This window comes from Perca fluviatilis, chromosome 8, assembly GCF_010015445.1.
Source record: "Perca fluviatilis chromosome 8, GENO_Pfluv_1.0, whole genome shotgun sequence".
Taxonomy (NCBI): Eukaryota; Metazoa; Chordata; class Actinopteri; order Perciformes; family Percidae; genus Perca; species Perca fluviatilis.
The window spans coordinates 34,555,636-34,572,454 of NC_053119.1; the positions used below are offsets into that span (position 1 = coordinate 34,555,636).

Here is a 16,819-nt window from a genome sequence, read left to right on the forward strand (position 1 = left end):
TTGCATTGGTCTTCAAGTATTATACCGCTGCAGTAATTAATGTGTCATTTATGATAAATAAAACGGGGAGATACACTGATGTTTTCAATATTAAAGAGTAGAGTGACTACAAAAACAGACACAGGCACTGTTGCAGCTTCAAGCTTTCGGCTTTAGTTGTTGATCGACTGATCAATGAATCGACTTATTGTCAATCCTAGATTCAGTGTTCAAGAGGAATTCTCATTTAGGATATCAATAGGATAAGTTATATTCATTAAAATGTTGAGCTGGAGGAGAGAAAAAAAAATAGCTGACTTGACTGTCAAAAAAAAATCTCTGCCCGTCTTGCCACCTCATAATGACCCATCTTACCCTCGACTCAATGGAACATGTGATTAAACCATTGTGGTTTTGATCAGCTGACACACATCTTACTGGGTGTCCATAACTCCCTCTGAATAACTAATTAGCGTGGTAGCTTTGAGCCCCACAGAGGACACATTAAGCTGGAACACTTAGATGCCTATTGGAATGACATTAAAGCTGTGTGCATATGATGACAAGCTTTCATTATTAATTATTTTCCTTCTTCCTCTTTTCATGCGCACAATCATGACCAAGCCTTTGTACAGACATGTACACGCACACACACACACACACACACACATATAGCACATGCACAAAACAGCTAATACAGTAATTATATTTGGCTGACGGCAAGGATTAGACTAATGACAGTAAAATCCATGCTAATATTCAATGGAATTGAAGTGGAAATTTTGTTCAAACAAGATAATAATTGGTGCTCCTTTGGTGGTACGTTGACACAGAAAAACATGGGCTTTTTTGTCATTTTAAAACAATTATGCAATTGTGAAAAGAGTTATAGAATATATTTTTACAGTGTGCTGTGTTTAGTTAGGTTGTGTACTGCATAGTCTAGGTGTTAGAATGAACTAAGATTAATTAGACAGTAGGACTGGGCGATATGGAGAAAATCAGATGTGACGATATTTTTGACCAAATACCTCGATATCGATACCACAACGATATTGTAGCGTTGACTATTGGTGCTTTCACAAAATATTTACACAATGAGATTTTTGATAAATAATCATCAGTAATGTGGATCTAATAACTAAGTGGGTAAAGGGAAATCATAGAACAGTTACAACAGTCTGGTAAGTTCAGAAAATGACATCACTTTACTGTAATGCAGCCTTTAAAACCAGGAAAAGACAACACTTATGTCATATCACGACATTATGATATCCAAAATTTAAGACGATATCTAGTCTCATATCACGGTATCGATATATCGATATATTGCCCAGCTCTAGTAGACAGTCAATTAGTAAAAGAATAACAACAGTCTGTGTTCTTATGTGTAACAGTTAACAGTATATAATGGTGGAGAGATTTACACGTTCTAATGATTTAATTGAGTGTATCACATGCAATGTTTAACATTCCTACTCTTCTCAATAAATCAATACTCTCTTCTCTTGCTGATGGTTTCGTACTTTGCCCTGTGATTCTTGTCTTGCTAGATTACAAGAGACTACACTTTTCTGGATTACATACTGGGAGGATGCCAGCTCATGTTTACGGTGAGTATAATATTAGCTTGCCTGTTTTTCTGCTTCTGCAGTGATGTGGTAATGAGATACATGTTTCTGCATGCCTTGCTCTCGAAAACAGATGGAAAACATTTAGACTCTTTATTTTCATCTCCCGGGGTTATGGTTAGATGGCGATCATTTACATACAGAAAGGAAAAGTGTGATGGCAGACGAAATGAGTGGAGTGGAGAAAATATGAGTATTGGGGTATTGTGAAACATTGAAATGTGGGTACTTTTGTTGAACTGTGAAAAGAGGAGGGCAGAAAGACAACAGGGAAATACAAGACATGTATATTTTGAAATGGTGAATCGAAAGTAACTGTAACATTAAGATAGGGGGATAGAAAGAGAAATAGGCAAAGAAAGAGATAGAAAGATGGGTATTTTACCAGAGAGAGGGAGAGGGACAGAAAATTGCCATAGTGTATTCTGGTCTCTTGTTAAGAGAAACTCTTGTGTCCCTGGTGATGGCACACCTTTGTGTGTAACTGAGAAAGAGTCCTGTTTTGTAATAGCCAATCACACACACACACACACACACACACACAGTTTCATTATTTTTCGGGGCGTATTTGTCCAACAAATACAGCTGCCCTGCTGATAAATCTCAGGACCATTCAGACCGGCTCACTGTTACTGTAACACACACTAAACACAAATGTATACACATTCTGAAACCACATGCACATTAAGAAAAATGCATACTTACTGCGCATATACAATCAGAGCGCACACACACACACACACACACACACACACACACACACACACACACACACACAAACACTCTGTGTCAGCTATACAAAAGCACATACACTGTCCATTTTTTTCTTTTCTTCTCTATCTCTACAACACTTTTCCAGCTTTGTGAGCTAGAACCGGGCTACAGATGCAGCAGGGTACACATAATATAGTCTGTTATATGCTTGATTTTTTGTGATTAAGTGTGTTCTGGGTTCAGACACCTGTGCACCTCCTTGTATTTTACAATGTGATGTTTAGTAAAACAAGTGACTAAATACGTAGGGATCTAACCTGTAAAAAAAGCTTAAATGTAGTCCAGCATATACCCTTCTGTGGTGTTATATTGGTACTTTGGTTAAATGTGCTGTCATGTGACTTTACAGTTGAAGCAATGTCTCTAACGATGGAGCAATTACAGCATATTAAGAATGGTCCTGTCCAGATTGTTTCGCATGTTTTAGCCCATTCTTTTAATTCCATTTTTAGACCAATTAAGACATGCATTCTGTGTATTATAGAACATAAAATTGAGGGTGCAGAAAGTATAATTTGAGCTTTACTCTGTTGCATATTCTGAATAACACTGAATCCAGACCCTCATGTCACTGAAACCAACTTAACATTGTGAAATTATAATGGGACTTTTATTTCCACAGTAAATTACCATTTAAAGCATTGCATAACATTAGTATTTTTGTGATTTGTGATATGTGCATTTCACTTATACACTGCTGAATTATACATCGCTACACTTTGCTAACACAGCCAAACATCAAGCATGTGCAACAACACAAGACATAGCAAGCCAGCTAATATTACTTAGTAGCCCAACAGCACAAAGGACAGCTCGTCGTCTTGCAGCCTTTTATTTCGCAAAGCTCTCGCCAACGACCAATCTGTGATTTACTCTTGTCCGATGGCCTCTTACTCGGCCACTCTCTCCTTTACTCTTCTTAGCTTTCTCCGTCAACATCGTCTTTGTTGTCTTGGACTCTGCCATGATGTCCGTGTAGGCTCCGTTCTGGCACGACAATGGCACTGCTTCCTGCCACCATTCCCCAATTTTTGGGGCTCAAGTCAAGTACAAGAGAGTTTTTGCATGGAGGGGACTTTACTTGTGTTGTTGTGCAGACATGCTGTCAGTGTCAGAGGATGTGTTCTGTTACTCCTGGGGGCATAAAGCTGCTAGATCTTCTCTTAAATGTAGGGCATTGTTAAAGAGCACACCCATGCACTGTCAGCCTGTTATTTTCACCTTATCTTATTGTTGTAAATGAGGCTTTAAAGCAAAGAGCACAGGATATTGCCATAGTGACACGTTGAGCTTTTGATGACAATGTTTGCACCATTATGAATGTGATTGAGGTAAATATGTAGCGTGAGCTACATGTTTCTCTGAATGTAGGTTTTTGTCTGTGAAGACAACCGACTATATAGTGACTATTATGCAACGTTTTTTGGATATTCAAATTTGTAATGTGAACAAAAAAATTATTGACCAATTAAATAGCCATTGTGGATTTACAGCTTAGCAACTGGCAGGCCAATCAAGCTTTGGATTTCTCCCAATGTTGAAGCAGTGTACATGGTGTTGTAGTAAGTGCGATAGACAACATTTAAAAAGGTTGGAGGTGGGTGTCTTTATGTATATGTTCAAAAACCTGAAAAGCACCGTTGTTACTCTCTGCTCCTCACAATGGGGCTTCTCCGGTGCTGCGAGCAAATCACTCCGCCCAAGTAGCAGTGCTTCTGAGAATGTAGTTCCCAGTATGTATACGCTTAGAAGATGGCTGTGTCTCATGTGACCTTGTTATTTGTACAAGCTGTGACTATGCAAATCACAACATGTAAATAGGAAAATGTTGGCGTTATTTTGTCACTTATTGGCAGCAGTAGGCTAGATGGAGCCGGTTACCTCCAGGATCTGGGCTAAGATAGGCTAGCGGTAGGTGAGTCAGACAGAGTTACGACACGCACGGAGATGAGAAGGGTATGTATGGACTTATCTTACTCTGATCGGATATGGTGAATAAGCTAAAGTCCCAATAAGTTGGCATGTTCCTTTAAAGAAACAACCTGTTCACGACTAACACATCCACTGTGTACTATCCCCACTGTATCGAAGCCGGTTCTGGATGCTCCAAGTTCAGAGTCATATTTACACTCCAGTAACCCAAGACAATGTTACCTGGTTAGCATTACATTCACCAAACTCATCAGATAGTCCTCATCCTTAAAGCATTTTCTCCTGTACCGTTAAAGCGGCTGAACATTAAAATTTGACCTGAAGATAGTATTTTTAACAATCACATATTCATCAAGTATTGGAGCTAAGGTTAGCTTTATTAGCTAGATAGTTAGTTATCTAAAGCTGATGAAGTTATTTTAGCCAGGAAAATAGTTGGTTGCAAGCTAGTTCACTTCTAGTCTACCTCATTTTGAAATCATTGACCCACAGAATTTTAAATGGTAAATCTGCCCCGTAAATTATTGTAAATGAGAAACACTCCCCTCGAGTGCCTCAGTAAAAGGTTGGACAGTGTTGTGCAGCTCTGAGCCATGGACATAGTTCAGTGCTCTGTGTGTATCAGGATGTTGCTAAATAGGCAAACATGCAACATACTGTGGTAAAATAGAAATGTTAAAAAGTTTGGATTTTGCAAATGGGTGCTGGTAGTTATTGACTGATGTAAGTGTTTTAATAATTTCCTCACCCTTGCTCGTTTGTAATGAGCATAATTTAACTGCAATGGGAACATTTGCCTTATCTAGTGGTGGTTAGATGAGCAAATTTAAGGTGGAATGGGAACTCTTAAATCCTCCCTGCTCCCTCCTAATCTTTTGCCTTTTGTCACAGACCTGCAGCACTTTCACTGATGCACACACACACACACGCGCACACACACACACACACACACACACACACACACACACCTAATTCTGTCTTAACACAGATACTTCCTCTCTCCTGCTTACAAACTCATTTACATACATACATGTGAGCACAAATATATAATATCCTCCTCACACTCCTGCTTTCATACTTACACACTATGACCAATTTACATGTAAACTCCCAAACCATGACACACACACACACACACACACACACACACACACACAATATCTTCAAACGTGCACTGTCCCTGCTTATGCACACTGACTGATTTAGACATGCACAAGCACACATAATCTCACGTAGACGCTCACATTTTACATACACACACATACAGTGAGTAGCAGCCGTTTGCAAACACACACACACACACGCAAGCAGGCAAGAGCTGTTTTGCAGTGTTCAATCAGACTTAGTATGGCTCTAATCCTAATCTCTAGGAAGGGAAAGTCTCTCCTCACGGCTGTGGGAGCAGGAGGAGAGAGCAACTTTCTCTGTTACACACTTCAACACAAAGAGAGCCTGCTACTGCTGATGGGCTGTTTGTGTAAAGACTCATTTCAACTGAATTACACTATTGTTCATTTCTTTTGTTTGATATCATTCAGGGCCGTGTAGTGCCCCTTTCCCAGGGGATTCATGTAGAAAACAAACTTTTCATGAATGAGAGCAAAGACAAGCATCTTCACAGCTCAAGATGTTGACAGATGATATCAGTTCAGACCAGTACGTAAGAAGTAATTCCACTACTTTTGGCAGTAACTAATAATGTAACTAATTACTTTCTTAAATTAAGTAAATGGGCTCAGTATTTGTTACTTTTGTCGTGATCATGAAGCAGACAAACAAAGCCTATTCCCCAAATTGTTTCCAGGTTATGATCTAACGTCACACGACCTTACAACAAAGTAATGACATGAATCAATCAGCATTAGACTGTCAGAAATTGTGATATGATTTTAAATTACAAAATTGCATTACAAAGATATGGGCATTTAGAGGGCAAGGAGGGTATAATGAAAGATGCTATTGAGTTGCATTATGGGAATTGTAGGATCCATTTCTTTTTTTTTACTTGACCCATACCAGAAAATAAAAGTCTGGATATTTCAGCCTCAGATGAATGATTTTGATCATTCTTTCAGTCTGTTGTGAGTAGCTGGTTTTCTCTTATTAGTTGATTGCAGTCACTTCTACTTCATTTTTTTGATCAGTGTTAAGCTACTGTCAATCAATTCATTTCCTGCAGATGTTTCACATTAAAAGCCTACCACATAAGGGAGAGATTATGCCTTTTGAGCTACTGTAAGACTTTTAATGTAACCTGTGTATGTAACCATGTAATCTGTTCAGGAAGTGTTGAGTGTCATTAACAGTATAACACCAATGAAAAACAGAAAGTAGAATTGACTCCAACTAACGAGTGAGTGAGTGAAAAGAACTATGTAAGTATTTATGTCATGGAATGACTATGTTGTTGTACTGACTGAAGTAGCGCTGTGGAAATGCACAATAAATAGCTCGTACCATACAGGGTTTTTGAGATAGATACAGACGTCGACAGCAATGGCTGTTATGTGTTTTCCTTAGAACTTGTCATGAAGGACACAATACACAATTAGGGCAGCACAATATGTCGTTTTTTTTTAATTGTCATCGCAACATCAACTTGCGCAATAGAGATATCCCAAAAGACACTGAGAGATTTTTTGTGTTAGTTTCAAGAAAATATCAGCAGAATACTTCACTTTAAAAACCTAACAGTCATTCTTTATTTTTTAGTGGTGCCTTTTTTTTTTTTTTTTTATTCAATTTAATGTTCAGTTTGTTGAATAAAAGAATGTTGGACATGATTTCCTTTCATTTAAATTCATGTTGCATTTTAGCAGAATACTGAAAGCAGCAGAACTGAGTACATTTTAATATCTGTTTATTTATCACAAGGAATATCATTATCGCAATATTCAACAACACTATCGCATATTTTCCTCATCGTGCAGCCCTACTATAAATAGACTTTCCTACAGTTAAAGTATGGCAGTGGACAGCAGGTCCTAGTTGTCAGTGGGCAGAGTGAGACATAGTAACTCCAGTAGATGCTCACACAGGCTCTCATGCACTCATCCATCCACACTCCCCTCCATCCATCACTCTCTCTCTTAACTGCAAATAAGTCTGTGAGGTCCCAGCGGGAGAATTGGCTTATACTCAACAAGGCACAGCTGAGAAAACTCCAATGTAAATGTCACTATGTCAATTATTTGACAATAAGTTACCAGTAGTGGAATCCCATTAATTTTCACAGACGTTTTCTGCCACATTGCTACATGCTGCTCTGTTGCCCCCTGTTCATCTTAAATCTGTGCTCTTGCTTGTTAAAACTGTGTGTTTGTCATGTTGAGTTTAGTCTACTTGTGTGTTAGCAATTACTAATAGCTTGGGGCAAGGCATAAGTTAGAAACAGAATGGTGTCATCTCCCACTGTCATCAAATTCACAGCCATCAAACTAATAATGTGTGTCACCTGGAAAGGGCACTGGAGGAAAAATGCTTTAATAGTTTGGGCGCCATCTACTCTCAGTTCGGGCATATATATTTATAGGTTCATAATAAGACAAAATGAATGGATACCAGGGCTGGAAAATGAACATTACTGACATAAACAACCTCCTCCTTAGCAGTGTACACATTCATGGATTGTATACTATAGGGCTGCAGCTATCGATTATATAGTAATCGAGTAGGCTGTTCTACCGATTATTCCATCGATTAATCGAGTAATCGGATAAGAAATACTTTTGTTTTATTGAAGAGCAATAATATGCAATAGTTTGGTTTAATTTTCGGAAAAAGCAAACATTTCATTGCCTACATTGCTTACAATATCATCTCTCAAAAAACTAAACATATTAAGTGCATTTAAGTGCCATATTACATTGTTTTTAAAGAAAACAACCTCAAACTAAGTCATACATTAAACATACATAAACATTACCTTAAGTCGTGCAACTTAACTTTCAGAACTACAAGTTTCAACCTGAGACTGATCTGTGTATAGGCCTATATGTAATTATTAGTTATACTCAACCTATTTTCATTTATATATTTGATTACAATGCTACACAGCGGTTACACTTATGCTAGTAGATCGTTGATCAGCTGTTCCTCTGTGAAGAGAGAGAGTGAGAGAAAATGGTGTGCAACAATCAGCTGTTTTTCCGAAGGGATAGTCAACAAGTCGGCTGTTTAGATCAAATTGATTTTAGTTGATTGAAAATTGATTTTTTCAATTTGAGTTTAGATCAAACTGAGGACGCTGGCGCTGATTATTCGCCGCTTCTCCGTCTGCTATTCATCTGCTATTCATCTGCTATTCGTCTGCTATTCGTCTGCTATTCTCTTGTGTTTGTGTTCGCTGTACCCCTACCTCTGGACAGCCTCTGTACCTCTGGACAGTCTCTCTGCTGGTTCCCGAAGACGCCTGGGCTCCTTGACCGGACTCTTGCCTCGTCGGTTAGCCGCTAGCTAGCTGCCCCCGTTCACCAAACGCGTGGCGGCTATTCCTAGCTGCTACGGCGGCTAACCCGATTGCTGACCTCCTCCTCATAGGCAACCTCCACCAGATGCGAGCCGCGACCAAGACTAGACATTCCTCTCCTTCGGTCATGCCGTGGATCATTTTGGCAATCACCTCATTCATCCATCTCCACCTCTGTGCTCCTAACCACTATCACGGAGCTCTCAGTCCCTCCGCTCGGCATCATGATCAAATATTCAACTCTGCAACTGGTCCAATTCGTCAACTACTCCATTCCATCCTGCATCCCAGTCATCAAACAGCTTGGACTTCTACGTCGACCCCGTTACATCCACAGAGGCTCTCGCCGCAAGTTTGTTTTCTTCCACCACGGACAATCCATTCAATCCATCTGGTCACCTGCACGCTCTGTTGCACCTGTCCCACGTCATCAGAATGCTTCACCCACTGGTTCACATAGGGCTGAACGCATCATCAGGCTACACAGAAAACCAGTGCTTTCCCCACTTCACATACACTCAATCATACTCTCCAATCATTTGCTAATCGGCTCACTGTCCCCCCTCAACTGCAATACCCCCACACCCCAACGACCACACGCACTGCTAACCGGGACAACCTCAGATCTCTCCAGCCTGCCCCCATCCCACCACTCTCTCACCATGCCAACTTTGCCCTCCTCAACACCCGATCGCTCAACAATAAAGCGCCTGCCCTCCATGAACTAATCCTCGACAACACTCTTGACTTCCTTCTGCTCACCGAAACCTGGCAACAACCCAATGACTTCTTCTCCCTCAACCAAGCATCCCCCCCTGGTTACAACTACATCTGCAAACCCCGCCCCTCCCACCGTGGAGGTGGCCTCGCCGTCATTTTCAATCAGAACTTCCGGATCACAGAACTCACCCTCCCCTCAGTATCATCGTTTGAATATCGCCTTCAAAACTCTTTCCCCAAACACAGTCCTCCTTGACACCCCTATTTACCGACACCAAACCAAATCCCTCCTTCCTCTCTGATTTTACTGAACTCCTCACACTAGCCTCATCTCTCTCTACGTCTGCTGCTACTCGGTGACTTAAACATCCACATGGACTCCCCCACCTGCAAGCTCTCATCAGAATTCAACATTTTACTGGATAACTTCTCTCTCACCCAACATGTCACATTCCCCACCCATGAAAAGGACACATCCTCGACCTGGTCTGCTCCACCAACCAACCAGTGCTCGACCTCCATCCATGCCTCTTTCCCCTCTCTGATCACAAACTGATACGGTTCACCATCCCTTCTCCAAAACCACCCCCCGCCTCAGAGAAATCACCTTCCGCAACCTCAAATCTATCAATCCCCACCCATCTCTCTGACCTGCTCTCCACCACTCTCCACCTGGACTCAACCCTCACCTCACCCGATGACCTCACAGACCACCTCAACTCCACCTTGTCTACCTCCCTCAACACCCTGGCCCCCTCAAAACAAAACTCGTCACTTTCCCTCTCACACACACCCACCCCAAAAAAAAAAAGGCCCCAAATTAAACGTCTGATAACCCCCCCCCCCCCCCCCCCCACACCCCCCCCCACCCCCCAAGAAATCATCCCTCACAGTCCATCATGAAGCCTATAAATCCCATCTCATCCCAACAAAGATGCCCTCATTGCGCCACAATCTGCCTACCACTCCACCATCCTCACCGACCCCTGCCAAAACCCCAGAACCCTCTTCTCCACATTGAACAACCTCATCAAGCCTCGGACCAACAGCCTCCTTACCTCTACCTCGGATCTCTGCAACTCATTCCTCCCAATTTTTCACTGACAAAATCAATCTCATTTACAAATCTCTATCCCTGTATCTGACCTCCCAGGATCTACTCCAGCACCTACCTTGGATCCTCCTCTCCCCATCCCTCCAGACCTCCCGACCCTTCCTCCACACTTCCTCCTCTCCCAGTTTGACCCAGTCACTCCTCCTGAAATCTCCAAACTCATCAGCTCTTCCAAACCCACTACCTGCTCCCTTGACCCCCTCCCTACTCCACTTCTGAAGTCCTGCCTCCCGGTCCTATGCCCCTACCTCACTAACCTCTTCAACTCCTCACTGTCCCTTGGAACTGTCCCTCTGCTTTCAAAACTGCCGCTGTCACCCCAATCCTTAAAAACCTGGTCTGGATCCCTCCTCTCTCAACAACTACCGCCCAATATCCAACCTCCCCTTTCTGTCTAAAACCCTGGAACGCATAGTCGCCTCACAACTACAAACCCATCTTCATGCCAATAACCTATTCGGAACCTCTCCAATCTGGTTTTCCGCCCTACACAGCACAGAAACCGCTCTCCTCAAAGTCCTCAACGACCTCCTCACCTTTGCTGACACCGGGTTCCCTCAACATACTCATCCTCCTCGACCTGAGTGCAGCCTCGATACTGTGAGCCATAACATCCTGCTCACCAGACTCAAAGACCTCGGTATCGAAGGTACTGCACTCAGCTGGCTCCACCTCTACCTTTCCAACAGATCCCATTTCATCTCTTTCCACAACCACACCTCTGCCACAGCCACAGTCACTCAAGGTGTTCCCCAAGGCTCGACACTTGGCCCCCTCCTCTTCATCATCTACATCCTCCCTCTTGGTCAGATACTCCGCCACTTCAACCTGGACTTCCACTGCTATGCTGACGACACCCAGATCTACCTCAGCACCAAATCCCCCCACAATCCTCCCCTCTCCCACATCAACTCCTGTCTGTCAGCTATTCAAACCTGGATGCAACACAACTTCCTCAAACTCAACAGCGACAAAACAGAATTCCTTCTGATCGGCTCCAAATCCACACTCTCCCTTGAGCCTCACATCCGTCAAGTCATTAAAACCTCCTTCTTTCACCTCCGCAACATCGCCAAAATCAGACCCTCTCTCACACCCCCCGCTGCTGAAAGACTCATTCACGCCTTCATCTCCTCCGGACTGGACTACTGCAACTCACTTCTCCTCGGCATCAGCTCTACCAACATCAACCGACTCCAACTGGTCCAGAACTCAGCCGCCCGCCTCATTACCTGCTCCAAATCCTGGCACCACATCACTCCAGTCCTAAAACAACTCCACTGGCTTCCTATTTCCCACCGGATCACCTACAAAATCCTGGTCCTCACCTACAAAGCCCTCCACCATCTGGCCCCCTCATACCTCACTGACCTCCTCTCCCCCTACCAACCCTCACGGTCCCTCATATCCACCTCAGCCGGTCTCCTCTCCATCCAAAAGTCCAACCTGCGCTGTTTTGGGGACAGAGCCTTCTCCAGAGCAGCTCCCAGGCTCTGGAACTCCCTCCCCCAAGAGATCCGCACCTCTGAGTCCCTCACCATCTTCCAGTCCCGCCTCAAGACCCATCTCTTCACCTCAGCCTACCCATAGTCCACCTGCCCCCCTCCCTTTTTCATCTGTATCTTGTTTTGTTCTACTTGTTTTGTTTGCTCGTTTTGTTTTGTTATGTTTTTATAATCTACCCTGCCCTGTAAAGCGACTTTGAGTCCATGAAAAGCGCTATATAAATTCAATTTATTATTATTATTATTATTATTATTATTATTATTGTGGTCACCACTACTTATTTTCTTGTCTTTGTTTTTGGTAGGTGTTGTGTAGTTTCATCGTCCATACGACTCTGTGATTTACTTTTGTCGGGTCCACTTCGTGGAATGGATGATTAAGTTAGACTCGATGTTTTCTGTTGAGATGCTGAAGCACTGACGTCGTGCTATTATTGTGGTAAGCTTTGATTTTGCAGTAGACACACTGTACAGAGTTTTTGTTTTAATTACGTTTGAACTGATTCCAAACTTTGGACACTTTCTGTCATTTTTTCCAGCCTCCAGCCCCTTACGCTCTTTCTTAATTTTGTAATCAGTCTTCATGGCATGTGTCGCCAGCAGCGTCAGCCCGGTGTACAACAGTAATAATCCTCCTCATTTTGCATCGAGGATTTTTAATTTTTAATAATCAAATTATTCGAGTTACTCAAGGAATTGTTTCATTCCTAGTATACTAGCATACTCACAGTACATTGTTAGGGATCTGGAAAAAATTCATTTGCCAATAAAAAATGTTTTGTGGTTAATTTGGTAATTTAAATAGTCCAATGGAGATTTTATATATTTAGCCAATTAGAGCCACAATTTCCTTAAAATTTTAATGGGTTGTAATTACATTTTATTCCCGAAAAGTCCAATTCAGCATGCACGCCCGGTTCATTTACAGGCAGGCCGTGACATGTGATCCCTGGCTCCTCCTGTCCGCATGTCAAAGTGTCCTTGAGCAAGACACTGAAGCCCAAGTTGCTCCCGATGGGCAGGCCAGCGCCTTGCATGGCAGCTCCGCCATCATCGGTGAATGAATGTATGTGTGAACGGGTGAAAGGAACGGCAAAATTGTAAAGCATTTTGTCCGGTAAGGTAGAAAGGCGCTTTATAAATGTAGTCCATTTACCAATTATACAAAATACAAAAACTCCTGATTCTGTCACCCTGCATTTCTCTGTGTCCTTCACTCCTGCTGCTCTTTATGCTCGGTCCTCTCTCTCCTCACATTCTTTACCTCATTCGCCCAATTTCATTCGCTTTGCTCTCCCTTCCCTTTTCTCCACTGTCTCATTCCTTGGTCGCTGTCCCCATTGAACCAGAACATTGTTGTTTTATAACACTCCAAACAAAGAGAGAAAGAAGGAGATGCGTTAGACTATCTTTAAGCCGATAGGAGGGAGGCGGAGTTTCTGGGTCGGGTTCTTGTCAGCACACAACTGTTATTCACTGCCTGAGGAAAAGCTTGTCACTATTAATCTCATATTATGTTAGTCTGTGTGTGTGTGTGTGTGTGTGTGTGTGTGTGTGTGTGTGTGTTTGTCATTGTAGTTTGGGTACATGTGTTTAAAGGATCTGTGTGTTCATATTTGTATATACTGTATGACAGCGCAGTGTCACTCTGTGGTCTTCTGTGTTAAAAATATGCCTCTGTGTGTTTTCAGGGACACTCTCATTTAATACACTGATGTGCGATGGAGTATTTTTCTTAATCTGTCCTCAGATGACAATAATTCCTTGCTTGGTGACCTTAACGTTTTGAAGTTACAATTGTTTTGATATGTTGGAAGGTATAAACCATGTAAATACATTTTTAGAGTAAAGGTCTAAGTTTGTGTCACAGAAAACATACTGAAGCCCACTAATAATTCATATGTATATGGCACTTGTAAGATATTGTAAGATTCTTCTTCTCTCTCAACAATTTAAAATGTGATGAAAATAACTGTAGGGCAAAAATACATTATGTTAGATTATGTGTGTCCTGCCCTTCAGGGGAAAAAAAAGATGCTTCTTCTTTTAGTGAGAGGCCATTTTATAGTAGGCCTATCGCTTTATTTTTCTGTTCATATCATGGCACAATATTTTGTGATACAAAAAAAACCAACAACATGCATTGTGGAGTTGAAAAGTGAATCACAATATCAACTAAATGATAGCAATTGGCCCTTGAACAAGGGATGTGAGAGGTGCATATTTCTCACCAATGTCAATGTTCTCTTACTCCAAGATAACATGTTCCAGCTCAGACACAGTTTTTAACACTTACAGTACCAGCATCTCCAGTTTCTCTTTGTTTCCTTCAGACCTTCACTTAACATTGTATAATGCCACTAAAAGGCAAAAATAAATACTGTCATTGTTTGCTTTCAGTCAGATTGTTAAAAATAGTAAGTGTAAACATTGTATTGTGTTTTATTATGGACCCTCAACAGACATTTTATGTTTTCAGAGACATCTGAGTTATCAAGGTGTTGTTTTTCAAAACTTTGAACATATATCATGTAACCACCTCAACATTCTAAAACCAGAGTTTAGTCAGACAAAGAGGGCAAATCTGCAGTTTGTGAATCCAAAGGGTTAAAACAGTTAGTTGTATTTATGTAGTTTAACATAATCATGGTAAGTGACCTTTTTAGTAGAGAAACAAAGCTAAACCACCAGTGGCTCCAGCTAAGTAATTGAGGCACCAATGAGAGCGGCATGTGTCACATGAAGAGCTAACATTAAATTCCAAATTCCACATTAAACGGATGCACAGTATCAAAAACGCACAGCTTGTGTAGTTGCCAGATGAATCATTTTGCCTTTTAGATTTCTATCCGAGTAACCCGCACCGAAGAAAAACAATAAAACGGGCTCCTCCTGGGATATTTTTTATTTAATGTCAAAAGAGAGTCAACCATTCCTGTTTGTTCGACTGCTGCTGCTGTCTATATTCACTTTTTTTTTTTTATTCCATTATTGTAGGTGATTCTGCTGTGTTATTCTCAGTGGAGAAGGATTGAAAGGAAACAGCTAACGACCCACAGCAATTACAGTATCTCAGAATATCACTAATGTAAAAGCGCTGCAGGTTTCTAAGATGGCCTCTAATCTGTCACTTCTCTTTTTTTCCATAGGTCGGTATAGACTTCACAGCATCTAATGGGAACCCTCGAGAGCCATCCTCCCTCCACTACATTAACCCACTGGGCAGCAACGAGTATCTCGCTGCCATTTTAGCTGTGGGACAAATCATACAGGACTATGATACGTGAGTATCCTCATGGCTGTTGCACTTGTTTTTAATCAATTAGGACTACAGTTATCTTTAAATAGTTGACTTCACTTTAATGGTCCAATGGTTTTAAACTGCATTTCCTGGGGAAGGGGCATATTAAATACAAGCATTAGACCACTTATACCCCGTTTACACGTACATGGTTATTTTGAATAATGGAGACATTTCCCTTCGTTAGTGCCCTTCGTTTACATGCAAACGGAGAATTCGCCTCTGAAAATTCTTTTTCTAAAAACTCCGGCCAGAGTGGAGGTTTTGGAAAACTTAATTTGCATGTTCGCATGTAAACTGAGGTTTAGGCTTTTAGGTTTCGTTGCTGTTGTTGCTATTTTCGGGATTCTGATAGGCTAACGTGGGCTTGAGCTTCTTGTTACACTGCCACCTACAGGTTTGGCATGCTCTTAACGGCATATATACAAAGGTACATGTAAACGAACACTTTTCTGAAAACTGACAGCTGTGCATGATGTCATTTTTGAAAACGGATGGGTTGAAATGTCCGTTTATGAAAATAGCCGGCCACGTGTAAACATAGGATTAAAGACTGATAGCATAAGATGAGCTGGACTTGGAACCATATGAGAAACAATCAGGATGCAGAGTTTCTCTACAAACAAACAAAGTGACATCATTTTGCAAATTTAACAGTGACAGAGAAATGGTTTATGTTTTTGTAATTTCCATGTACTTGGGCATCAAACTGGTTTATCAGTTCCCTAATATCCATTTTAATCCCATCATACCCAAGAACCACTGTGTAAACTTTAGAATGGGTGTCAGTAAAACACACATAACTATCTATTCTTTTACTGTTTTAAAGATTGTCAGAGTAAAGGCCACCAATAATTAATAGATTTACATGGCATTTGTAAGATAATGTAATAGTCTTCTTCTCTCTCAACAGTTACTATAACGTGTGATGAAAATCACTGTAGGTCAAAAAGACTATGTCAGATTGTTTGTGTATCCTGGTGCTTCTTCTCTTAGTGAGAAGGCATTTTACAATATTGCTTACGTCATTTTTCTGCCAGCTCTCTGCTAGTTTCTCTACAAGTCTTTGAATGTGTTTCTTTGTTAAAAGGTAACAGGATTTCCTCTGCTGTCTAAATCCAGCTTGTTGAATTTGATTGAAAAAAAATTGAAAAAGGCTTAACTAACGTTCCAATGTGTTGTCATGGTTTCCTCCTCAGCGACAAAATGTTTCCTGCTCTGGGATTTGGAGCCCAACTCCCACCAGACTGGAAGGTATGTGTGTGTTTGTTGTTGGTGGTGGTGGTGGTGGTGTTGTTGTTGTTTTTGTTGTTGTTTGTTTGTGTGTGTGTGTGTGTGTGTGTGTGTGTGTGTGTGTGTGTGTGTGTGTGTGTGTGTGTGTGTGTGTGACAGAAG

The 16,819-nt window shown here is 41.4% G+C and overlaps 1 protein-coding gene across 2 annotated transcripts in view; it reads left to right on the top strand.

Moving 5' to 3' along the window:
- The window catches only part of cpne2 (copine II), a 66,789-nt gene that overhangs the window by 30,625 nt on the left and 19,345 nt on the right, over positions 1-16,819 (top strand). For both annotated transcript variants that reach the window (XM_039808015.1, XM_039808016.1), the window contains exons 10-12: positions 1,533-1,592; positions 15,273-15,406; positions 16,624-16,678. In XM_039808015.1, the coding sequence (XP_039663949.1) occupies positions 1,533-1,592; positions 15,273-15,406; positions 16,624-16,678 (249 nt within the window). The remainder of the gene's footprint in view (positions 1-1,532; positions 1,593-15,272; positions 15,407-16,623; positions 16,679-16,819) is intronic.